This window comes from Xyrauchen texanus, chromosome 12, assembly GCF_025860055.1.
Source record: "Xyrauchen texanus isolate HMW12.3.18 chromosome 12, RBS_HiC_50CHRs, whole genome shotgun sequence".
Lineage (NCBI taxonomy): Eukaryota > Metazoa > Chordata > Actinopteri > Cypriniformes > Catostomidae > Xyrauchen > Xyrauchen texanus.
The window spans coordinates 27380412-27407149 of NC_068287.1; the positions used below are offsets into that span (position 1 = coordinate 27380412).

Below are 26738 nucleotides of genomic sequence, written 5' to 3' on the forward strand. Positions count from 1 at the left end.
CCAAAAAGTTTATTCATCAAATTCACCAATTAGTGCACATTCAACAGGAAATAACTGATTGGGGACTAAAACAAGATGACTCATTAAACAAGCAAAACGGCATTATTTTGATATTGTGATGTGGAACTTTTACTTGATGTTAACCTTTAAACTTGAACATTTTGCATAAGAGCTGTTTGATAACATATTGCATGCTAATTTAATAGTATAACATAGATTTAAGCTTTGAAACATGCAGTTGATCTGAGGGCAACATTTAGCTCTGTCCATCCAGGGTGTGCTTATCAAACAGGTACTCCGCCATCCTGTTGTTGCCAGCATCCATCTTGGACAGGTTGGTGATGTGATCTCCAAGCTTCTTGATGGCTTCAACCTGCTCATTCAGGTAGTGAATCTCCAGGAAGTCACACAGCTGTTGGACAAGAAATCAGAAAATACATTAGCACAATAAAATTCAGCAACTCAGAATGAATAAAAGCACTTTACAAAGCTATGGTGTATGAAGATTTCATCAAATCACTTTTCCCAGAATTTGGAGTATCTCAGCTTAAAAGTATCACAGAGCAAGGAATGCTGACCTCTTGAGTGCCATATAATGATTGTTTTAAAATAATTATTGATCCATTATATAATTATGACTCACATATTTCAAAAAAAGACAACAGATATTTGTCCATGTTTGGAGGGAAATCTTCAGAACCTACATGAGGGTCGCGCTTCTCAGAGGCAACCTTATGCAGATCCAGCAGAGCCTGGTTGACTTTCTTCTCCAGCTGCAGAGCGCACCGCATAGCAATCAGACCATTTCCCCATGCATCACGCTCGGGCTTCTGGAGAGAGAGATGAAAGGAGCAGTGAGCAAGTTGCCCCAAACATTCAATTCAATAGGCCCTTACAAATAGGCATAATACATTTAAAATGAAGAGCACTTGATTGACCTTTGTTCAAAATATTCAAGGTTAAGGCTTAGTTCAAAATACTATTAACACACCTTTATGTCCTGAAGAACAATGCGTCCACCCCTCTTGTTCTGGAACTCCATAAATTTCTCAGCATGCTCGCGCTCTTCCTTGCTGTTCTCCTTGAAGAACTTGGCAAATCCAAGAAGGGCGACATCATCCCGTTTGAAATAGTGAGCCTGAGTATGTTGGGAATAAGAAAAGGATTAAACATTTTAGGAATGTGTTGTATAACCCCAAATCATAGATGCAAAAATGGGGTGCACAGTATGCAACACATATTGGTGCACCACAAAGGGGGGTGCCGAATCAACCACAAAGGTGGGCATTAGGATGTCAAAATGTTCAAGGGGGACCCTTGATTGCCTGCCATCTCTGCTTGGTAAAGAGAGGCTCCTCCCATGATTAGAAACGCTGCAGCATGCATGTCAGCTTTATTTTGTAGTTCATTACGGTCTGTGAGCTACAAAACAAACAGGATCTTCTCAGGTATGTCTTAAGAAATATCAGGTCTATCATTAAGGATCCAGTCATAAACGGGTTATTGTAACCATCTGGCAAACAATTGTTCTCCAATAGAAGTCAAACTTAACAGCCAATCTGCAGTTACACACATAAACCAATCTGACATCCAATGCTGAATGTTCACAAACATTTTCACAGATTGTTTCTCATTGCAGCCCATTGCACATTGCACAATATTATTGTCACCACAAACATGGAAGATTCTCCTACAACATCATTGCAGGACATTCTCAAAACCAGTAGTGTAGTAGTGTCTGAAGAGTTGAGCATACTGTGAATTTATTTCCCCCCCAAAAATATATTGGCTGTTGTAATTATAGTCCCATATGAACTTACAAAATGTATATCAGTGTAAGTTTCTTGCTAGGCCTAGACTACACTACTGCTCCTTACCAACATCTTACTGAATTCAGGCAAACTTTTCTCAGGTTCGTTTTGTCTGAAATTTGCTATCCTGTGCATGTCACCAAACCAAAGTTCACACATTTTTCTAAGTATTACATTCCAGGACATTTTATGTGACAAAAAAAACCTGTCATATTCAAGCAACAACATATAGGAGAGGGAGTGCTAAATCATGGTTATTTGCTGTTTGCTATATGCATGAGGACGTCCAATCATGGTTAAGCAGTGTTCAATGTTGCTGATTGGTTTTGAATTGCTTTCAGGCATTATCCACAAGTCTCCCCATTGTTTACCATTGCTCAACAAATTTAATAACTGGTCAATAAAACAGTGAATCAAATTGGAGTGATATTTCTATTTTTACATATTTGTATCAATGCTTTACATATTCTACATTGTTTAATTTGATATGTCAACATAGTACTATGCAAAAGTCCTAGGAACATGAGATGTTTCACAAAAGCATTTGTCTTAAGACAGTTATTTTATATCATCTGCATAAGTGTGTCAGTAGAAAATATACATTTTAGTTTCCAAAAATTCATTTTGCATATAGAATAGAATAGAAGTAAAAGGAGTCCTGCAACAGTAGGTATGGCCCCCACAGAACCCTGATTTCAACATCATTGTGTCAGTCTGGGATTACATGAAGAGACAGAAGCAATTTAGGGTAAATACATAGACGTGTGACGAGTTCTCCAAGTTGCTTGGAAAACCCTGTCATCAGCAACATTGAAAAACTGTGCGCAAGTTGAAGAATTGGTGCTGGTTTAAAGGCACTATTTTTCATGGCATTATTTTTCAAAAACATCTTCACTACAACAGCCAGGTGACAATGACAAAGCATTTTAGAACATGCTCATGAAACCTCAATCTGTGTCAACAAGATTAAACTGTGTAGACCAAGTGAAGAGCTTACTTTGATCTTTGTCTCTGTGACTCAGCATTTCCTCATTTAATTCCCAGATGAGAGTATGTTTGCAACTTGATCAGCTCTCCAGAGTAGGTGTGAAAGCTTCATTTCAACTTGGTTGTAGTAAACCTTATTTATTAGTTAGCATCACTAATCATGTATAACACATTTATTCTTTGTTTCCAGACATTTCCACTTTACATCAATGAAGCTACCAGTATGTTTTTAAAAGGTCTGGGATGTCTGTGAATGTTAGCTGCAGAAACAGGTGAACAATGTAAACTATAATGCAGAAACAATGCTATTAAATGCTATTTGCAAACTCTTATTTATTATTAGCTTTTTCATAACACCAATTTCTAGCCACAATGATTTTTCTGCTTACTGAATTATTATTTTATTAATAAAACATATAGGGGAGAGTGGGGTGATTTGTGTCAGGGGGAAAGTAGATCCACCCCTTGTTTCTGGAAAACAATAGAAGAAATTGGTCATGTGACCACATAATTTTGAAAAGCCATCCATTTTACTCATCCTCCAAAGAAAGACACATGACATGAGAGTTAAGCACATTTTAGCTTTTTTTCCTTTCAAAGTAAAATTTCTATGATTAAGGTTTTTGATTGTAGCGTCTGAACAATTATAGACAAGTTTGAAAACATTTTACACATGTTTTAGTGCTTTAGCAGGCTACACAATGAGTCTATAGAGTTAGCATGATGTTAGCTCTTAACTGCTGGATCATGCTAGTTTTTCAAACTTGTGGGTCTGGGGTGATTTGTGCCAAAGGGCCTGGGTGAGTTGTTTCAGTGGCACAACTCACCCCCACTTATGATTATTTTCAACATATTATTAATTTGTAATTGTACATTGTACTCTTACATTTTAGCACTTAATCTATGAGACATTATTAATTTTAGAACAAAACCCATCATGCCACGCACTTATAAACAGAAGATAGACAGGGCTTCAACTCCTCTTGTGGAGTTGGACAGAGCAGTGAAAGAGGTGCAACAGGGAAAGACCATACGTCAGTCGGCAAGGGAGATGATGCCCATGGGAGTTATTTGTCTCCAAAAGTCATACTTCCCTTGCCAAAAGCCACAGCAAGAAGGCCCAGAAGGATGAGAAAGAAAGTAAAAACAAGAATCATGACCGACACACCTGAGAAGATGGAGCTGGAGAAGGCACACAAAGAAAAACAAGATAAAAAGGCTGAAAAGGAAAAGAAAAAGAATGAAAGGCAGAAGAAAGGCTCAAATCAAACCAAAATCATAAAGAAAAAGGTTGTGCACAGTAGCTCAGAAGAAGGGCCTTCCACTTGATGACACCACTGAAGATGAAGCAGAAGATGACCTGGAGAACACACACAACAGAGAAAACAAAAGGGCTGAAAAACAGAAAATGAATGAAAATAAGAAGAGAGGGGCTCTGAAAATGTCCAAACCAACCAAACCCAAAAAGAAAGTGACTGTCTACAGTAGCTCAGAAGAGAGTGACATCTCCATTCCACTTAACGATACCACTGATTATGATAGTTCAGATGTTCAGAAAGACGATGATGATGGTGACAAGGATCTGTCTTCTGGTGACTTTGTCATTGTGAGCTTTGCTGGTAAAACCAAATCCTATAACTACATTGGATTGGTGGAGAAGGTTGAGGGTGCAGACATCAGCGCAAAGTTTCTAATGCAAAGTTGTAAGAAGTCTGTGGATGGAAAGCTCATCTTTACATTTAAAGAAAATGATGAAGGAGTCATCCCTAGAGGTGATGTGCTCAAGAAATTACCCACACCCCAAAAACATGGTGGTACAGCCAGAAGGGAGCAGAAGTTTATATTCCCCTGCAGCATTGGCAAGTGGGATGTTAAGTAGTAGGCCAGATCTAGACCACCTAGATCTACATACTCACAGGGGATAATCTGGAGAAGTGAGGAGATGGGCATGCCTCATCAGTGTTTGACTTAGGCCTACCTGCCATTTGTTTAATTTAGCTAACACTGATTTCAGTTTTGAGTTTGCACTATGTTATTAAAGAGAAGTTTTATTGAGTTTTTAAGTGGCCTAAGTCACAATAGGTTGTTTAGAAATTAGCTTAGTCACTTTATTCTTATTTGTTACATAATTGACAGACAGCGTTCTATGTATGTCAACAGGCATCTGTTGCCAAAGCCTTTTTTCCTGAAATTATATCATATATCATATATTCTGTATTTAAGTGTTTTGTGTTTTCCCAAAAACGACAAAATATGACTTATTCCAACAATTTAATAGGGTGACAATGTCTAAATAAACCTTAAATGAGTAATTTTGTATTGAATTTGTTTTGCTTTCATATAGCATTACAGTTCATAACATTAAAATGTTCTGTTTTACTTGAGAAATCACTGGCACAATTTACCCCAATGTATTCCCCCGAAGGCACAACTTACACCAGGGGCAAGTTGTGCCACAAGACCATTTTTTTCCCAAAAGCTATATTTCTGAAACAGTTTATTTCAGTTCCAAAGTTATTGTTCTCAGGGATGCACCACATTCTGAAATAGATGTACATCCTTAAGTTGAAGGCATTACTGTCATGGCCTCACTTTAAAGTCACTTTGAGTAAAAACTGGCACAACTCACCCCACTTTCCCCTAATCATTTATGCATTTGGCAGATGCTTTTATCCAAAGCGACATACAGTGCAATTATTACAGGGACAATCCCCCCGGAGCAACCTGGAGTTAAGTGCGTTGCTCAAGGGCACAATGGTGGTGGCCATGGGGTTCGAACCAACAACCTTCAAACCAACAGCGCTGTGCTTTAGCCACTACGCCACCACCACTCCATACCAACAAACACATAAGGCTGAAACTATTTTACAGTAAAATAGGAATAAAGCATTTTTTCAGTAACACTCAGAATCACTAAACGTTTACATGTCCATATCTATCAGATTATTCACATAAACGTTTATGAGAGCAGGGAACCCAAATTCACTAATGTGTGTAAGAGCAAAGTCAGTCTATATACATCTATTTCTAATTTTAAGAAATTAAACGTTAAGTTTAATGGTTGCTGCTACATTTTCACAAGAATATAATGGAAAACTTGTTATTAAAGGTTTTGAGTTATTAATGATCAATATCATCTAAATTGGGTGATTTTATATCCATTTACTTCTGTTTATTATTTATTGTTAGTGCTCTTGAATAAATGCCTGCACCATTGGATTAACAAATAGGAAAATGGAAGAAATCAAATGTAATTAAATCAATGCAATTTTTGTTTACATTTTGTAATTGAATACAACCAGTACAGTGAAATAAAAAAAGTGTTTTGTCTTACCATCTTTATAGAACATTCAATCAAAATAGTTAACCATTTTTTACTTGAATGTATAATGTGAATCGTTAGATCACAATTTTAACCTGTTCGAAAATATTATCATTATTATTATTATAATTAGTTTATGAATGTTTTACCATTTTTTGTGATCTTGAGTAAAAATCCACTTTTTGTTGCCTCCTGCTGTTGGGCCTCTTAACAAAGTGTAAATGCCCCTTAAAAGGTTACAGGTCATTAGAGTGCCAAGAACACATTTTAATTCTCAACTTTAGTGTCCCACACTGATTCCTGAACACACAGCACCCACTGACTTTGAGAAAGACGCAGCAGAAACACATAAATTCACATCATCTGCTAATTGAAAGCACAACTTCAATAATCAAGCTAGACATATCATTCAGTGTGTCACAGGGTATCAGCATCAAATAGGATTGTTTTTTTCCCTCCATCCATTTTCCAACAGTTGGCAGAACTGCTTGACTTTCACATTATCAGGTTGGTGATGTGATCTCCAAGCTTCTTGATAGCCTCAACCTGCTCATTCAGGTAGTGAGTCTCCAGGAAGTCACACATCTGTTGGACAAGAAATCAGAAAGTTATTTAGCACAATAAAATTCAGCAAACCAGAATGAATGAAACCGCTTTACAAAGCTACGGTGTATGAAGACTTGAACTAATAATGTTTCCCCAAATTTAGAGTATCTCAGTTTCAAAGAGTCACACAGGAATGAGGAAGGAATACTGGACACTTTTGAGTGTTCTATAAAGATTCTTTTAAATCTTAAAATTAGGGCATTGATGTTTATTTAACAATAAACAATTTTATAGAAGATATGAAACTGCTTTAAGGAGCCATTTTTACTCAAAAAACTCATGTATCTCAGTTTCAAGGGACCACAAAAGGAAGAACAGGCAATGCTACTTTTGTAAGTGGCATTCAAGTGTCTCTTAAAGATTCTTTTAAATATCATTATCTAATTATGAGTTATTGAGCGATGTCTTTGAGGGTCTGGAAGGAAATCTTCATAACTCACATGAGGGTCAACATTCTCAGAGGCAACCTTATGCAGATCCAGCAGAGCCTGATTGACTTTCGGCTCCAGCTGCAGAGCGCACTGCATAGCAGTCAGACCATTGTCCCACTCATCACGCTCAGGCTTCTGGAAAAAGAGATGAACATAGCAGTGACAATTCAAATTAATTCAATCTATTCTAATTCATGATGTCATTACATAACTATAGGTCTGGAGTCAGCTTTAATTACACCATATTACAATTTTAATGTACAAAAGGCTTAGTTCAAAAAACTATCAACACACCTTTACGTCCTAAAGAACAATGCGTCCACCCCTCTTGTTCTGGAACTCCATTAATTTATCAGCATGCTCGCGCTCTTCCTCGCTGTTCTCCTTGAAGAACTTTGCAAAACCAGGAAGTGCAACATCATCCCATTTGAAATAGTGAGCCTGATAGAAACAAGATCAAAGATGAGAAAAGGACAAAAAAGAAATGTAGGGAATTCAACACATAACTCCCACACTTACAGAAATATGACCAAAAGGTAACAAATATGGAGGTCACTAATGTATCATTGAACCTGGAGGGTGTTTTCTACTCCCTGTTTACCCATCACAGATTCTGAAATGTAATGTTTAAGGTATATACTGTATAGCCTAATTTAAAGTGATTTTTTTCCCCCTTTTAAAGCATGCAAATATATTATTAATTGTCACCAACTAGTAATATCAAGAAGGAAAATAGAAGAATAATCAAAAGAGAGATAACTTTTTAATCAATGCAATTTTGAACAGTGATGAATGTAAGAAAGAGGAACTTGCCATTGAAGTGTAGGTGTAGGAAGCATAAAGCTCCAAATTCACCATCTTGTTAATCAAAGCCTCGCAGTCGTGGTCGTAGTTCTGGCGAATCTGAGAAGTCTCCATTTTGGCAATTATAAGGTTTTATTATAAACACGCAGAAAATAAATATTAAATAAGAAGATTTCAAAAATAAGTTCCGTTCAATCACTGTTGAAGCAAGAACAGGTCTTTCCGATGTGAGTGTGAAATGTTATTATATACGCTCAAAACATGATGCGTCAGTGAAACAAAGAAGAAAAAATGCTGAATAATGATGTGACAAGAAAGTCAGTTGATAGTCAGTTTCTTAAGACAACAAAGAGAAAGATCAGGTTTCATGGATGAGTCTCCTTTGCTTGTTCATAATTAATGCCAACTGAAGCCAACAGGAACTAATACCTGAATATCAAAAAATACACATAGAAAACACAAAACGCACAAATAAAATATTTATATATTGTATGTATGGTAGATTAATCCAAATTTGAATATGCTCTTCCATGGAACATAAAAGAAGAGGTTAGGCAAAATGTTAGGGTCTGTCACCATTCACTTTCATTGTATGGAAATGTATTGAAACAAGAGTACAAGCAGTCTTTTTTACAAATAGAAGGTTTTGTGTGCATGGCAAATATCATGGAATAATTCAATACTATGTTTTTCACCTATGATGACAGATCATGTACAGAAACCGGTGCAACTAGTCAGGAAAATTACAAATGCATAAGGCACTGCCCAGTGTCACTATGACTCAGCATTTTCTCATTCATCTCCTTCTATTTAACATGTGTACATTTGTAAATTTTGTGGGCCCAGGTGTGTAACCTTTATTTACATTTACATTACATTTATTCGTTTGACAGATGCTTTTATCCATAGCCACTTACAAAAGAAGAATACTTCATAAGTGATTCATCTTAATGAGACCGTAGTATGAAAAGTTCTGCATTACAAAGTTTCAATTGCATCAGAATAATAGTATCCAAGGTAGATTAGTGTATCCAAGGTAGATAAGAATATATATATATATTCAGCCTAAGCTGAAAGTCTGGGAAAGTTATTTGGTGTATATAGAGAAGAGAAGTGGTCTAAGCTCTGAGCCCTGAGGTACCCCACTAAGTAGCTGATGTGACTTGGACACCTCAGCTCTCCAGGCTCCCTTGAAAGACCTACCTGAGAGACAGTACATGAACCAGCCAAGCACAGTTCCTGTGATCCTTAACTACCCTTTCGAGTGTTTTTGCCATGAATGGGATGAGAGAGACTGGTCTGTAATGTTCTACTTGTGTGGGGTTAAACACAGTTTTTTAAGCAGTGGAGTTGCTTGAGTCTGCTTAAATGTGGTGGGAAAAGAGCCTCTAAGTAGAGATGTGTTAATTATGTGTGTGAGCGCTGGTAGGATGGATGGAGAAGGTGGGAAGGAATACGGTCAAGGGGACAGGTGGTGGGGTGGTCGGAGATTATTAGTTTCGTAGATTGTTTGTAGATACCAAACAGAAACCAAATTATGTCCAATTTGTTTCATTGTAATTTTAACAAGGGTGTCTTTTACCACATTTTATTCACAAAACAGTCACCAACAAACACACAAGACTGCTATTTTTACCATTAGAATAAAGTGCTTTAACACTTTCCAACAATGCCAACAACTTTGAAAATAAAAGCTATTTGTTATAGTGGCAATGTGTTGCTATAATGCAAAATATACTTTTTCCAGTTTTAGAAGAACTACTGACAAACTAAACCGCTGCCTGTGAATTTGACATGACATACAATACGCCCACCTGCAAAGGTACAAATCTTTTAGCTATCAAGAATTTGGATGATGCAGAGGTAATCAGCACTGTTTTGATAGAGCGTCATAGATATGGGAGTGGAGCGTGGAAGAGAGAGTGAAAGGGAGGGGTTCAGAAAACATTGTTAAATAGGTGTTAAACACTTAACAAACCATTCCACCAATCAACAGACTGTCTGTATACCAGAGTATAGGAGCAGAGCTACCCCTGAAATGGCTTGCCGCTTATGTGACCTTTAGGTGTCCTCAAACTGAAAAGTTGGTTCTTTAAAATTTGAAACAAACAGTAGAAGCTGCATTTATTACCACATTAGATTTTGGACCAAAATGTATTACATCTAGGGCCTTTACGTAATGCATTTATTGGTAGGTCCAAAAATTACTACAGGGCTTTTATTAAATTTAGGGACAATGTATGTTCACTTAAAATTTTCTAAAAATATTTTTTATTAATACTTTCAATATTTGACCAAACCTTGCTAATCACATTCACATAAGCATAACAGTTATCACAGCACTGCAATATCCTGAATATATATTTAAAAAAATAATGTCAGTGTCCATGTCTGTCACTTCGATGCTGCGTGAGTTGCTGACACTATAGGGAGCTACTATCAGGAGTTAAAATGCCTAAAGCACTTTACAATAACATAAATGTATTGGCAGATGGCACTTGGCGTGTTTAAGTCAATGGAATAAAAAGTGTTATGAGACATAGATTGCTTCTTGTGTCAATGCACTGTTCCTATTTTTATGACTATTTGGTCATCCATGCAGAATAATGAGGGAGGTAGAATCTAGGCAGAGGTGTAAAAAATGTTCCTGCCTAGATAATACCCCCCTGAATAATATAAGTGTTTACGTCAATAGAATCAATAGGGTTATGAGACATAAAGTGCTTCTTGTGTCAATGCACTGTTCCTATTTTTATGACTATTTGGTCATCCATGCAGAATAATGGATCTAGGTGGGTAGGATCTAGGTGGGCTTAATTTCTTTATGATTTAAAAAAAAAAAAAAAAAAAAATGTTTGTTTTCTAATTGTGCATGTTTAATGCTCTCTTTTCCTTTTGTTGTTTTTCTATGTCTTACCTGCTCAAAAAATATAAAGAAATTGCATTATTATTTGGGTTGACATGGGATTTGTGTTCGTACTTACTGTATGCTAAAACATTTTAAAAACAATCAAGAAGAAAAACTGTTTAAGTAAATAGAATATGTTATGGGACAAACAGTGTTGCTTGTGTCAGTACACAGTGTGTATATATACAGTGAGGAAAATAGGTATTTGAACACCGTGCTATTTTGCAAGTTCTCCCACTTGGAAATCATGGAGGGGTCTGAAATTGTCATCGTAGGTGCATGTCCACTGTGAGAGACATAATCTAAAAAAAAAAATCCAGAAATCACAATGTAACTTTTTTTAACTATTTATGTGTATGATACAGCTGCAAATAAGTATTTGAACACCTGTCTATCAGCTAGAATTCTGACCCTCAAAGACCTGTTAGTCTGCCTTTAAAATGTCCACCTCCACTCCATTTATTATCCTAAATTAGATGCACCTGTTTGAGGTCGTTAGCTGCATAAAGACACCTGTCCACCCCATACAATCAGTAAGAATCCAACTACTAACATGGCCAAGACCAAAGAGCTGTCCAAAGACACTAGAGACAAAATTGTACACCTCCACAAGGCTGGAAAGGGCTACGGGAAATTGCCAAGCAGCTTGGTGAAAAAAGGTCCACTGTTGGAGCAATCATTAGAAAATGGAAGAAGCTAAACATGACTGTCAATCTCCCTCAGACTGGGGCTCCATGCAAGATCTCACCTCGTGGGGTCTTAATGATCCTAAGAAAGGTGAGAAATCAGCCCAGAACTACACGGGAGGAGCTGGTCAATGACCTGAAAAAAGCTGGGACCACCGTTTCCAAGGTTACTGTTGGTAATACACTAAGACGTCATGGTTTGAAATCATGCATGGCACGGAAGGTTCCCCTGCTTAAACCAGCACATGTCAAGGCCCGTCTTAAGTTTGCCAATGACCATTTGGATGATCCAGAGGAGTCATGGGAGAAAGTCATGTGGTCAGATGAGACCAAAATAGAACTTTTTGGTCATAATTCCACTAACCGTGTTTGGAGGAAGAAGAATGATGAGTACCATCCCAAGAACACCATCCCTACTGTGAAGCATGGGGGTGGTAGCATCATGCTTTGGGGGGTTTTTCTGCACATGGGACAGGGCTGACTGCACTGTATTAAGGAGAGGATGACCGGGGCCATGTATTGCGAGATTTTGGGGAACAACCTCCTTCCCTCAGTTAGAGCACTGAAGATGGGTCGAGGCTGGGTCTTCCAACATGACAATGACCCGAAGCACACAGCCAGGATAACCAAGGAGTGGCTCTGTAAGAAGCATATCAAGGTTCTGGCGTGGCCTAGCCAGTCTCCAGACCTAAACCCAATAGAGAATCTTTGGAGGGAGCTCAAACTCAGTGTTTCTCAGCAACAGCCCAGAAACCTGACTGATCTAGAGAAGATCTGTGTGGAGGAGTGGGCCAAAATCCCTCCTGCAGTGTGTGCAAACCTGGTGAAAAACTACAGGAAACGTTTGACCTCTGTAATTGCAAACCAAGGCTACTGTACCAAATATTAACATTGATTTTCTCAGGTGTTCAAATACTTATTTGCAGCTGTATCATACAAATAAATAGTTAAAAAATCATACATTGTGATTTCTGGATTTTTTTTTTTAGATTATGTCTCTCACAGTGGACATGCACCTACAATGACAATTTCAGACCCCTCCATGATTTCCAAGTGGGAGATCTTGCAAAATAGCAGGGTGTTCAAATACTTATTTTCCTCACTGTATATACACTCACCTAAAGGATTATTAGGAACACCTGTTCAATTTCTCATTAATGCAATTATCTAATCAACCAATCACATGGCAGTTGCTTCAATGCATTTAGGGGTGTGGTCCTGGTCAAGACAATCTCCTGAACTCCAAACTGTATGCCAGAATGGGAAAGAAAGGTGATTTAAGCAATTTTGTGCGTGGCATGGTTGTTGGTGCCAGACGGGCCGGTCTGAGTATTTCACAATCTGCTCAGTTACTGGGATTTTCACGCACAACCATTTCTAGGGTTTACAAAGAATGGTGTGAAAAGGGAAAAACATCCAGTATGCGGCAGTCCTGTGGGAGAAAATGCCTTGTTGATTCTAGAGGTCAGAGGAGAATAGGCCGACTGATTCAAGCTGATAGAAGAGCAACTTTGACTGAAATAACCACTCGTTACAACCGAGGTATGCAGCAAAGCATTTGTGAAGCCACAACACGCACAACCTTGAGGCGGATGGGCTACAACAGCAGAAGACCCCACCGGGTACCACTCATCTCCACTACAAATAGGAAAAAGAGGCTATAATTTGCAAGAGCTCACCAAAATTGGACAGTTGAAGACTGGAAAAATGTTGCCTGGTCTGATGAGTCTCGATTTCTGTTGAGACATTCAGATGGTAGAGTCAGAATTTGGCGTAAACAGAATGAGAACATGGATCCATCATGCCTTGTTACCACTGTGCAGGCTGGTGGTGGTGGTGTAATGGTGTGGGGGATGTTTTCTTGGCACATTTTGTGGCCCCTTAGTGCCAACTCGCGATCGCTTAAATGCCACGGCCTACCTGAGCATTGTTTCTGACCATGTCCATCCCTTTATGGCCACCATGTACCCATCCTCTGATGGCTACTTCCAGCAGGATAATGCACCATGTCACAAAGCTCGAATCATTTCAAATTGGTTTCTTGAACATGACAATGAGTTCACTGTACTAAAATGGCCCCCACAGTCACCAGATCTCAACCCAATAGAGCATCTTTGGGATGTGGTGGAATGGGAGCTTCGTGCCCTGGATGTGCATCCCACAAATCTCCATCAACTGCAAGATGCTATCCTATCAATATGGGCCAACATTTCTAAAGAATGCTTTCAGCACCTTGTTGAATCAATGCCACGTAGAATTAAGGAAGTTCTGAAGGCAAAAGGGGGTCAAACACAGTATTAGTATGGTGTTCCTAATAATCCTTTAGGTGAGTGTATATATATGTATATATACTGTAGGCCCTAAATATATATATATATATATATATATATATATATATATATATATATATATATATATATATATATATATATATATATATATGATATCCTTGTATGTTTATGTTGTTTATGTTATTAATTTATGTAGATTTCTCTTATTAATTTGTTAAAAATATTTTGCTTAAAATCTGAAAGGTGCAGTAGAAATAAAAATAGTCTATATTATTTATTTCCACTAAGAGCCAATTACAGAACTTTACTACATCTACTACATGTACAATTTTAACAAGTGTTTAGATATAATACCCATAACATTATTAATAACACGTAACATAACAAGAGTTGAGTGTGAACTAATTTTCTTTTGTAAAGCATGTGACACCTTAGTCTAAAATCTACAAGTAGGCTAGTGATTTAACGTTCAAATAGCAGACAAAAGAGACCTAGAATCGACTTGTTGTGTAGAAACACTGTTTCCATAAGGATCAAAAGGACGTAGGGCAATGACATTTGAAATCATTTGAATTAAATTTCAGAGTCTGTGCTCCCATCTACTGGAAAATGTATAACTTATCATCCAAACTGATCTTTCGGATGTCTCGCTTTACCCGGGCAGTCGGAATTAGGCATGACACCTGTCTCTAATAATGACGCACCGCTGCTTGGCCACGCTAGATTTATTGGAAATGCCTGTGTTTTATCAAGCATGTACTGTGCTTGTACAGGCAACCAGATGCAAATTTGTGACCATGGACATGTCCAGTATGGGCAGGGGAGCCTTTTGTGAGGGTCAACCAGCCTTCAGCACCTGAACATGTGCGCAGCTGGTATGCAGGGTTTCCACGTGTTGTTTCGATTGAACAATATGTTGGTTGTAGTTTACGTGAACAACCAGGGAGGTGTGAGGTCACACCTGATCTCGAACCTGATGACTTTAACACCAAAAGAGAAACTGAAAAAAGAAGAAAGTAATTTTTTCCTCTTTAAATGTTTTATTTAGAATACATATGTTTCAAAATTACAATTCATTTCTTAAAAGAGTACAATCATGACCCCTCACATGATATGAAGACTCTAGTCATATCATAAACCTTATAAAAGCTGTTTTACACTACATAGAGATGTGACCAGCCAAATACTACTTAATCTCAGTAACCACACTGTTATTTGATTATTTTAATCATGGATAAAATAAATCATGGCTGACCGTGAATAGTGAATTTCTACATTGGCCTCAGTTACTGAAAATTATCGCATTCGAATGATACATGCCACTAAGGGTCAGTGTAAGTACAAAACTTTTTTTAAATGTTGAAATCACAAGACCAGCAAAATACTGCTTTATCTCAGTGGTCCCCTTAAAGGGTAACTAAACCCTAAACCAACTTTTTTTAGTTAATGATCTGTAAGCATGGGGCTTTATTAGTACTGGTCATTGATTCAAGTAATTTTTTTGACATTTGTGTATAAAGTGTTTTAATTCTACAATATATGGTGTAAAAACGTCTGAGTGATGCCCTCTTCAGGTTGAACGGTGGCTACTGCAGTTGCATTGTCCTATTGGCTGTTTGCGGTACTTCGTGACGTAAGCGGTGACAGCTGACGTAAGCAGGTTCCAGCTCACCATGCCAGATTCATGTACATGTCGTCTTGCGACCGTGTGAGGAATAATAATAACATAGAGTCTGACAGCAGCTGTCAATTAATCCGTCACTACGAGTCTCAGGTGCCCTCCCACCAGCCTCTTCTGTGATTCACGAGAGTTCACATGAGGGGGCATGGCGGGGCTGCGAGGTCGAACTTGAGGTGGATTACGTGCCAGCACACGCCCCACGAGCCCCTCAATCTCCACGAAGCGCATATTTCCCCATACGTTATGTGCGAGACGAGCTCCGGCCCTCTGAAGGTGCGTGCGGCCTTGTCTCGTTTGGTGGATCTGACGCTGGGGATGATAAGGATGATAATGACGATATCATGTCTCTCGCCACATCAGGCGACTGGTCAGAGGATGATGCTACCGCCCCTCCCCCCAGAGAGGGTGAGGACAGTGTGCGCACCACTGACAGGGAGATGCTTTGCGTCCTTTCAAGAGTGGCCAAAGAACTCAATCTCGATTGGTCTCCCCCAGAGGTACCTGGACAGTCTCGCCTTGATGAGTGGTTCTTGCAGTCTGGACGCCGTCAAGCGGCCGCACCCCGCAGAACTGCCCCGTTCTTCCCTGAGGTGCACAGCGAACTATCTAAGTCCTGGCACGCGCCCCTTTCAGCGTGTATGCGCAGTGACTACATTCTCTCGAATGTGGACCACGGGGAAAAGAACGGCTATGCTCAACTACCCCCGGTGGAGGAGGTGGTAGCAGCACATCTCTGCCCAACGAGTAGCAGGGCATGGAAATCACGCCCCATTCATCCTTCTAAGCTGTGTAGGCAGACGTTCACACTGGCGGGGAAAGCCTACTCAGCTTCGGTGTTCCAAGCGAAGCTCCTCAGACAAATGGATGAGCAAGGCTTTGATCCGGAGACTTTTAAAGAGCTTCGGGCCGCTACAGACTTGGTGCTGCGCGCCACGAAAGTCACGCCGCAGGCCATCGGGAAGTCCATGGGTAACCTGGTCATTCTGGAAAGGCATGTATGGATGACACTCATGGAGATGAGTGACAGAGGGAAGACATCTCTATTGGCTGCCCCAGTGTCTCCAGCCGGCCTCTTTGGTGGCGCAGTGAGTACGTTTGCTGAGCGCTATGTCACGACTCAGCAGCAGTCACAAGCCATAAGGCACTTTATGCCCAAACGGAGCATACCGCAGACGGCTCGCCCCCGCTCTATCACAAGCCAGCGCCCAGTTAAAAGACCCATGCCCGCTAACTCAGTGCCTGCACCGGCCCCCGCCGAGCCACCAGTGAGGCCACACAAACCTTGGCCCAAACGGAAGCAGCCGCATCAGCGCCCACCTCGTGCCAACGGGAGGAACTCCCCCGCGCAGCGGAAGCGCTCCTGATGGGCGCAACACTTTGAAGCAGAAAATGGAGCCCGTCGTTCCCTCCGGTGCTCCGAAGAAGGCTCGATTGGAATATTGCTGTTCACAATTTTAAAAATGTTTTTGTTTCTGTGTCATATGCAATAAAAAAATACAATAAAGAATACAGCACTCGTTGCAAATGCACGAGTCTCTCCTAGCCGAAATATCTCCTTTTTGGGAGTCCACCTCGACTCCACGAGTGGGCACGTGCACCTCACGAGCGAGCGCGTTCAGGCCATTCTACAGTGTCTGTCTCAGTTCAAACTGGGGCGGACACTTCCTCTGAAGCTGTTTCAGAAAGCATTGGGATTTATGGCAGTGGCATCAGCCGTCATCCCATTAGGTCTCTTACACATGAGACCACTTCAGTGCTGGCTGAAGCGCTGTGTGCCACAACATGCTTGGCTCACTATACTATATAGCTGCTTTATAGCTGCATTGGTACCATGGACAGCTCCTGCATTTTACTAGCGAGGTGTGGTGCTGGGGCAAATTATTAGGTGGAAAGTGGTGACTACAGATGCTTCCAACACAGGTTGGGGGGCAGTGTGCGATGGGCGCCCGACTTTCGGCACCTGGACAGGTCCGAGGATGGCGTGGCATATCAACCACCTAGAACTATCGGCTGTATTTCTAGCCTTGAAGGCTTTTCAGTCAGAAATAGCGAACTGTCATGTCCTGGTTCGCTCAGACAACATGCCAGTTGTGGCATATCCAGCAAGGTGGAATTCATTCACCGCCACTGCTAAGACTGACACGGCACCTCCTCCTATGGAGCGAGCGTCATCTCCTCTCCCTGCGAGTGACATATGTCCAAGGCTGCCTGAATTACGGTGCAGACCTACTGTCACGCCAAGGGTGATACCGGGCGATTGGAGACTTCATCCTCAGACGGTGTTGAGCATTTGGAAAATATTCGGCAAAGCAGAAATCGACCTATTTGCCTCAGTGGAGAATGCCCACTGTCCCCTTTGGTATTCGAAGTCCCAAGCCCTGTTGGGAATGGATGCAATGGCACACAAATGTGGAGGACAAGGAAACGGTTCTATTAGTTGTGCCGAGATGGCCCAACCAGCCATGGTTTCCGTAAATGATAGAGATGCTGTACAGCCCACCATGGGAAATAATTATTTATTTATAAATAGTCTGTAATTTTTTTGTTTCTTAAAAGCCTAGTTCACTGAAACCGTGGTAAGAAATTTTCAGATGTATTTATTGTGAACATCGGTGTTTTTTCAGAGTTACTTATTTTATGTTTTCATCAATAAGCCTTGTTCTCATGGTCACTTGAATAAGATCACACTCTCTCTCCTCACATGCGCAGAGAGGAGGACAAGTGCTGGTTAAAATTATAAGCTAGGTTTATATGGCAAATGAACACGTATGTATCCTTGTATGACAACAGCGAGCACTTCAAAACAGGCAAATCCTGGGCAATTTAGGCGAAATAAAAATCCCGGTTTTACCCTCAGAGGCAAACAGACATATTGTCAACCCAAAAGAAGCTAATTTTCATACTTGCATTAAAACATGTGGAGCGTTTTGCCGCTTAATTTAGTACTCGTTGTGCTGAACTGATAGGCTGAATACTGGGGCAGATGAATGATCTGACATCGTGAGCCACGTATATTCTCCCTCTTAACGAATATTATCCATGAGCTAATTAAACATGATTGTCATTAGGGAGCGAAATGTAACTGTTGTATCAGGAGGTCGGAGATGGCGAAACAGGGGTGTTTTCGCCTGTCAGTTATTGTTGCTCTATGACAGTTTGAGCATACCAAGATGGCTACTCGAACACTTCCGGTGGCTTCACCTCCTGCTGGCAGCTTAACCTTGCGTCAGCGATCCAGTTCTAACACTAAAAATATAATCGCCAGTAAATAACAAGATGAATGTAAAAACATAAACATATGCCAGTCAAGAGCATGTGTGTGAGGAGGGTCAGGAGATACCTGTATAACTCGAGTCTGAAGGTGTATAAAGACGTTTCCCTCTCGAGAGGTCTCTCCTATTGCGTAAGTAGCTTACGCTATGGGAAAACTCCGTTTCTCGAGAAATATTGAAGTCTTTATGTAAAACGCATTGCAGCTGCACAGCATACAGCAATGAGCAAGGCAGCTCGGTCATTGGCTGTGCTGCGGCAACTTGCTCAAACCAATGACGGGGCGACTCTGAACGCGCGACCAATGACCAAGTGGCTAGGGCTATATATTAGGCGCCCCGTCATGAGAGTTCTTTAGATTTAATCTCCTTCAGCGAAGACCTTCTCTCGCATTCCGCTAACTGAAGGAAGCCGCCTGAGCAACGGGGTCCTCGGCCCAAGATCGTGCTGAACCCGGAGCCCCGTAAGTCTTCCTAGCAATAGGAAGAAAAAGAGAGAGTGCGTGTCTCTCGCAAAAGCCGGACCACTCTCTCTAAAACGTGTGAAACATTACCCAGTCCCCTTACAGGCGGCTGGAAATGTCTGTACAGCAGTCAATGGGCCAGTCACAGAACTCGCCCACCTGCAATCAAATGCCGTTTTAATGGCAACACACAGAAATCACAAAAAGAGTCATTTTCTGCCTGTGTCACTAAGGGGTCACGTGTCCACACTAAAGTGCGCATTCCCACGTATCAATACTGTCCAAACAGTGCCGAATACTTCCCCAGCTCCAGCTGGACGTACCATATATGTAGATCGTGTGCCTATTGTCATGTATGCACCACTACACGCAAGCACTGTTCCCACATTTATAAACACTTCCCCAGTAAAAGCGGGAAATACTATAAAGGTAGCGTGCGTGCCTGCTGTCCTGCATGCACCCCTACACACAAACACTGTATGCATAGCCAAAAACCCCCCGCCCATGGCCGGAGGCTTTATGAAAGTGGCGGCGTGCCTACTACGGTATATGCACCCCCACCCATAAGCACTGCCCATACAGTTTCAAACAGTTCTCTGTCTCATGCCGCAAGCATCACAGATGCGACGCGCGAGCCAAGAAACTCCCCGCTAAGAGCGGGAAGCTTTATGACAGTGGCGCGCGTGCCTATTACGACATTTCGGAGATAACGCGCGTGCCTGTAATCTCACACGCACCCCTGCACTCGGCACTCAACAAGGCTGCTCAGCGCGCACCCGCGCCTCTGACAGCTGTAAGCTCAGTGTTAGCACAAGGCAATTTGCCGGTTGGGCCCATATGTCACTGCGACACGCCCCCAGCCAGCATTCAGCCCATATCTGTGCGAGCAAAAGCCTGGGAAAAAATCCCTGACATGCCGAAATGGGTTTTGAACATAATAAAACACGGTTACTGGCTTCAATTCGCTCGCAGACCACCCCGCTTTTCAGCGGTGGTCGAGACGAAAGTGAGGAGAGATGTGTCACATGTTCTACGCACCGAGGTGCTCAAACTAATAGAGAAGGGCGCGCTATAGAAACTGTTCCTCCCTCTATGAGCGAGGCAGGTTTTTACAGCCGCTATTTTCTCGTCCTGAAAAAGGACGGTGGCCTCCGCCCCATCCTAGATCTCAGACATCTGAACAAAGCTTTAATGATTCGCTCGTTCAGAATGTTAATGACCAAACATATCGTCGAGCAAGTTCGCCCCGGGGATTGGTTTCTATCAGTGGATTTGAAAGACGCTTACTTTCACATTCTGATAGCCCCTCATCACAGGCCTTTTCTGAGATTCGCTTTCGAGGGACAGTCATACCAGTACACAGTACTACCATTCGGCCTATCATTGGCCCCCCGTACATTCACGAAATGTGAATGTACGGGGACAGCGGGGAGTGCGAATACTGAATTACCTCGACGATTGGCTAATCATAGCACAATCAGAGAGTCAGTTAACGACGCACAGATCTTGGATTATCAGCCATCTAGAATGCCTGGGTCTGAGAATCAATTTTGCAAAGAGCGTGCTATCCCCCAGCCAGAATATCTCCTTTCTGGGAATAGTGCTCGACTCAGTGCAGATGACGGCGCGCCTCTCATCAGAGCGCGCGCTCTCTATTCGACGCCTTGCAAAATTATTCAGACCGGGTGCACGCGCCCCCGTCAAACGATTTCAAAGGATGCTCGGTCTCATGGCCTCGGCATCAGCTGTACTCCAGCTAGGATTGTTGCACATGCGTCCTCTCCAACGCTGGCTCAAGAGCCGTGTCCCCACTCACGCGTGGCGCTCGGGCCACTTTTTAATCAGAGCAAATCATTAGAGTTGGGTCCGAGTCCACCTTTGTTGAGTACGAGTCAAGACCAAGTCCTTAAACATCAAGTCCGAGTCTGAGTCACGAGTCCAAAAGTGTCCGAGTTGGACTCAAGTCAGAGTTCTTAAAGGCCGAGTCCGAGTCGAGTCCGCCCGAGTCCAGAAAGAAATTAAATTGAAAAAAGATTAGAAATTGGTATTGTCAATTTTTACATTCTATTAATATTTTAACCTTTCAACCCATTAAACCAATGGCAATATAAAATGAAATAATAAATACCACTATTACATCTTGTTATTGCCATTAAACATTTTTATTTTATGTCAACAGAACTAGTTTCCTATCAAAAATGTTTTCAAAGAAAAGAAGAATTTACAGTCCCTGCATTTCTGTGGTGATATGTTAATTTCCTTATTCCTTACTAAAATGTACAAAAAACACGTCTCAATCAGCAGGGTTTATGTTATTTCCCACATTAAGAATTAAATTACATTTAACATTTTGTAAAATTAAAGACCGGAATCTCCACATGCTAATGTTTAGGCGTAGGCGATACTAAATCTTATTTCACGAAAATGATATGTTTTATAAGTAGGTCTGCATTCAAGTAAGAACAAATACTACAGAAATTAAATAGGCTAAAGCAATTAAATGTAAAACAGACTTCACTGTATGACACGCACAATGATTCTCATTAAATTGAATAAAGTTAGTCATCAGTAGAGTGAGTGATTTTGTTTGATTAAAATTACGGCAACAGATTAATATTGGACTGATATTGATAGAATTGATTTTTCCCAACTGTTTACATTCACTTAAGACGTCTGTCTTACCAATGTACATAACCGGCTGTGTACATAAAATATACATAACCGACTGTTTACATGAATACTTGGCCAGACTTACATTTTGACATGATGTGTGTGAATTTTTTGACCGTACATGCGTAAAACCATTAAATCCATTACTGATGATGCACATTGATGCGGCCTCATTTCTGTTTGCACGATTTAAGTTGGCGCGCGGGCGCGCACACACACACACACAGCTGATATATATTTATCGTCATATCGCCCAGCCCTAACAATGTTATTTGGATTTAAGTTGGTATAAAGTTATAATAAGCAACTTACCTTTCTTTATGTTTTCTTTGAACATGTCAGTAGAAATTGGAAGTTGTTCCAGAAACATCAGAAAGAGTTGTTTTGCAAAATTTGCAATCCGCAGAGTGCTTCTTTTTACCGGATGTCTTGCAAATAAATTCTCTATGATTTTTGTAAGCAAAACAAATTATTGCTGACTTTGAAGACATCGTCCTACGCATTGATATCCACACTGTGTGATGTGTGTGTGTTTTGTGTGCAAGCATAAGATGATGCTACTGCTGCCTACCGGTGTGGTGCAGTAAAATGACAGGCGGGGAGACATTAAATAATTTTAAGACAATTAAAAATGTTATGCTGGTTTTATTGTTACTCGTGACGCGGACTCGACGCGTACTCGGAATATTTTCCGAGTCCAAAATGTCCAAGTCCGTGTCAAGTCCGAGTCCAAATTCATCCGAGTGCGTGACAAGTCCGAGTTCATAAAAAATTGGACTCGAGTCCGGACTCGAGTCCGAGTCCAAGTTCGAGTACCCCAACTCTACAAATCATGGCTGTATAAAAGCCCTGACGCCCTGGAAAGCCGTCGACTGATATCGAACTGGCGTGAGTCTGGGTGTGAACACACGGAGAAAAATTATCACGACAGATGCCTCCAAAATAGGATGGGGGGCCCTTTACGAGGGCAGGCCTGTCTCCGGCTTTTGGTCAAACCCAGAAAAGCGCCTACATATAAACTGTCTGGAAATGAAAGCGGTCGCCTTGGCTCTCAGAGCCCTGCTTCCGTACCTGAAAAACGAACACGTCCTGGTCCAAACGGACAACATGACGGTAGTATCGTATATAAATCGCCAGGGTGGACTCAGGTCGAGCTCCCTGCACTCTATGGCCAGGGAGCTCATCTCATGGTCACAGCACCACTTGCGCTCGCTGAGAGCAGCGCATGTGCCAGGCGTCCTGAACCAGGGAGCGGACATGCTGTCCAGAGACAAGGTTCTCCCAGGAAAATGGTCTCTCCACCCCCTGACGGTTCAGTGGTTATGGCAAACCTCTGGCAAGGCGGAGGTCGACCTCTTCGCCTCCAGGGAAAATGCGCACTGCCCCCTTTTCTTCTCAAAGAGCACGGACGCGCTCACCCAAGTCTGGCCGAGCCGCCCCTTGTATGCTTTTCCCCCGATCGCGATGCTACCTCAGGTCATCAGTCGGATCAGGGAAGTGAAATGTGCAGTGCTCCTGGTAGCCCCTCTCTGGAAAAACCAGACGTGGTTTCCAGAACTGATGCAGATGATGCAATCTGCCCCATGGCCGATTCCGCTGAGGCTAGACCTCCTCAGGCAGGCCAACGGGATGATTCTTCATCCCCGCCCCGATCTGTGGGCCCAGGTACGCTAATTTACTCTGCCCGGTCAGGGCGCTCAGAGTATATTTGGAACGTTCTGCCCCGTTCAGACAGACGGAACAATTATTCATATGCTTTGGCGGCCGCACTAAAGGTCTCGCAGTTTCAAAGCAAAGAATATCGCGCTGGATAGTGGATGCTATAGCACTGGCTTATGAAGCCAAGGGCCTTCAATGCCCCTTAGGCGTCAGAGCTCACTCTACGAGGAGCATGGCCTCCTCGTGGGCGTGGTCGAGTGGGATACCCATTGAAGATATTTGTGCGGCGGCAGGCTGAGCCTCGCCTTCGACATTTATCAGGTTTTATAACCTACAGGTCCCCTCACTGCATTCCAACATTCTATCAGCCTGACTGTAGAATGGACTGGAGTATGTATATGCTGAGCATTATCTCCTCCCTTATAGGTCCGTCTCTGACTGACTTAAAGGATTTTTTATGCATATCAATACATAGAAAAATCAGTACATAAGTTATGTGCTTGTGTTTTTACAATGAGCTCCCACCATGGACCTCCTTGGGGCAAAGGCTCTGTATTTTCCCATTATATAGCTCGCCGTTGGCCGGCTTGTTGGATAATCACTTTGCTTTAAGGCTCAGGCATCCGCCTCTGGCTTTATAGAGCGAAGTCAGCACGCACGGCGTTTTGCATGGTGTTCCCATAGCGTAAGCTACTTATGCAATAGGAGAGACCTCTCCAGAGGGAACGACTCGGTTACTAACGTAACCTCGGTTCCCCGAGAGGAGGGAACAAGTATTGCGTAAGCTGCCGTGCCTGTGCTTGGTCAGTTCGTTTCAGTCGATTGAACCTAAAGAACTCTCATGACGAGGCGCCTAATATATAGCCCTAGCCACGCCCATCTTGGCGGGCTCTGAGCGCGCGAGCGCGAAGCGTTCAGAGTCGCCCCGTCATTGGTTCGAGCAAGTTGCCGCAGCACAGCCAATGACCGAGCTGCCTCGCTCATTGCTGTATGCTGTGCAGCTGCAATGCGTTTTACATAAAGACTTCAATATTTCTCGAGAAACGGAGTTTTCCCATAGCGTAAGCTACTTAGGCAATACTCGTTCCCTCCTCTCAGGGAACCGAGGTTACGTTAGTAACCGAGTCGTTTTGTGGGTCTAAACTCCTGAAGAGAAATTGTCTGATGTCTCATACTGCCGCACGGTCAAATGGACAGGCTCACGTTCGACTGTACACAGACTCAGCGTTCTAATCAAAATCCAAGTATTCTTTTGGCTTAATTAGTAGATAGCAAGGTTTTATGTAAGCCAAACACAGAGCCGGCTCTCCCTATAAGCGAACTAAGCGGCTGCTTAGGGCCCCGCCGCCACTAGGGGGCCCCCTAACTACAGATGGTAGTCGCCGGCGTCGCCGCGGTTTAAGCATAGACAGTAAAAGAAGGGTTTAAGTCAACAACCAACAACCGTTGTCTTCCCTGAACTTTGAAATTTGACCGAATGAACTTTGAAAAATGAAACGAGTCTATCCATCGGGTGCAGAAAAAAGGAAAAAGAAGAATGATGATGATGAGAAGAGACATATGCAAGGTAAGGTAATTTTTAATAATGTAATTTAAGTTAAGGCTTGGTAACGTTACGCCAGGCGACTCAGGCCTAATAATAACGGACACGTCCTTAAACTGTTAGTTATTATTACTTTATCTTTACTTATTTAATTTGCAAGTTGGTGTTTAGTCATTACTGTAATAGAGACAGAGTAACTAATGAAAAAAGTCGGTAGCTGTCCGTCAATTATGCTGAATCAACATTGCTTGCTTGCAGTAACGTTATGGTCCAGTCCAGCCGTCAGGCCCAGCTCTGGGCTACAGACCGCGAAGAGACAGACCCAGCTCCTATGAATGCATTTTCTTTTTAACAGTTAACGTTACATGACCCACCTACACTAGTTCTGGGAAAGAAAAAACTTGTCTCAATAGACACTTATTACAATAAAAATAGTTTGATTATTACCGTAATTTCCGGACTATTGAGCGCACCTGAATATAAGCCGCACCCACTGATTTTTTAAAAAAATATTATTTTGAACATAAATAAGCCGCACCTGTCTATAAGAAAAGGTGCCTACCGGTACATTGAAACAAATTAACTTTACACAGGCTTTAACGAAACACGGCTTGTAACAAAAATAAATAGGCTTTAACGAAACACGGTGTGGCAGCGGGGGCGTGGTCAAGCGCCAGTCCGGGAGAGAAAAGCGGTAAGCTTAGCTTACATCTGAGCTAAATTATGTCTAACACCGGTGTCTAATTTCAGTAAGCATGGGGAGAGCGGCATAAAAAGGCAGCAGCCACAGAGCTGAGAAAGTGACACACGTCAGTCTAGTGTTGGCGCATAGAAGAATTGAGAAACTTTATAAAATTGATTGTAAACATTGCTGTGGCCATTAAAAGCCTTACCTGGAACGTCAAGTGCCCTGCTGAAAACTGTCACACTGGTGCCCGTGTGACAGTTTTCCCAAGAAGGACACGTGAAGCAGGGCACTTGAAACACACGGCTTGTAATAAAACATTTGCAGTAAACAGTAGCCTACCAAGAACGTCATTGGTCACTATCTTCCTCGTCCTGTGCACTGAAACCACTGAAGTCATCTCCTTCGGTGTCGGAGTTGAATAGCCTCAGAATAGCCTCAGATTTAGTTGTCTTTTTGCACTGAGTCAATTCCTCACGCTGCTGTTTCCAACGTCTCCCGTGCAGCAGCTCTATTTCCTTTTCCAACAGCCAGATCAATCGCCTTCAACTTGAAAGCAGCATCATATGCGTTTCTCCATGTCTTTGCCATGGTGAGGGTGACAAAATGACTACCGTAATCAGAATAATGGGAAGTTTGAGCGCGCTCGATTTAATCTAAACAGTAAACAAAAAAAGTTGTTTGACCTTAACCCGTTCGGCAATTTCATTGGTCTAATGAAAGCTTCACGCCGCCAAAAAAAACTGAGCACGTCACAGAAAGTTTTTTTTTTTTTATAAAATCTGAAAGCGGGAAAAATCCATATATTAGCCGCGTCATTGTATAAGCCGCGAGGTTCAAAGCGTCGGAAAAAAGTTGCGGCTTATAGTCCGGAAATTACGGTAAACATTAGAGAGAAAGAAAGTAAAAAAGAAGAGAAAG

General features: G+C 41.8%; 1 protein-coding gene and 1 pseudogene across 1 annotated transcript; both read right to left on the reverse strand.

Annotated features, from left to right (window-relative positions):
• On the reverse strand, positions 1-26514 carry LOC127652948 (ferritin, middle subunit-like). Its single transcript, XM_052139415.1, has 4 exons — positions 26160-26514; positions 992-1138; positions 705-830; positions 1-412 (listed from the first exon to the last, which is right to left on the reverse strand). Exons 1-4 carry the CDS (start codon positions 26169-26171, stop codon positions 257-259), a joined length of 441 nt encoding a protein of 146 aa, XP_051995375.1. The 5' UTR covers positions 26172-26514; the 3' UTR covers positions 1-256.
• On the reverse strand, positions 4939-9959 carry LOC127652947 (ferritin, middle subunit-like; annotated as a pseudogene).
• Positions 26515-26738: the final 224 nt, after the last annotated feature.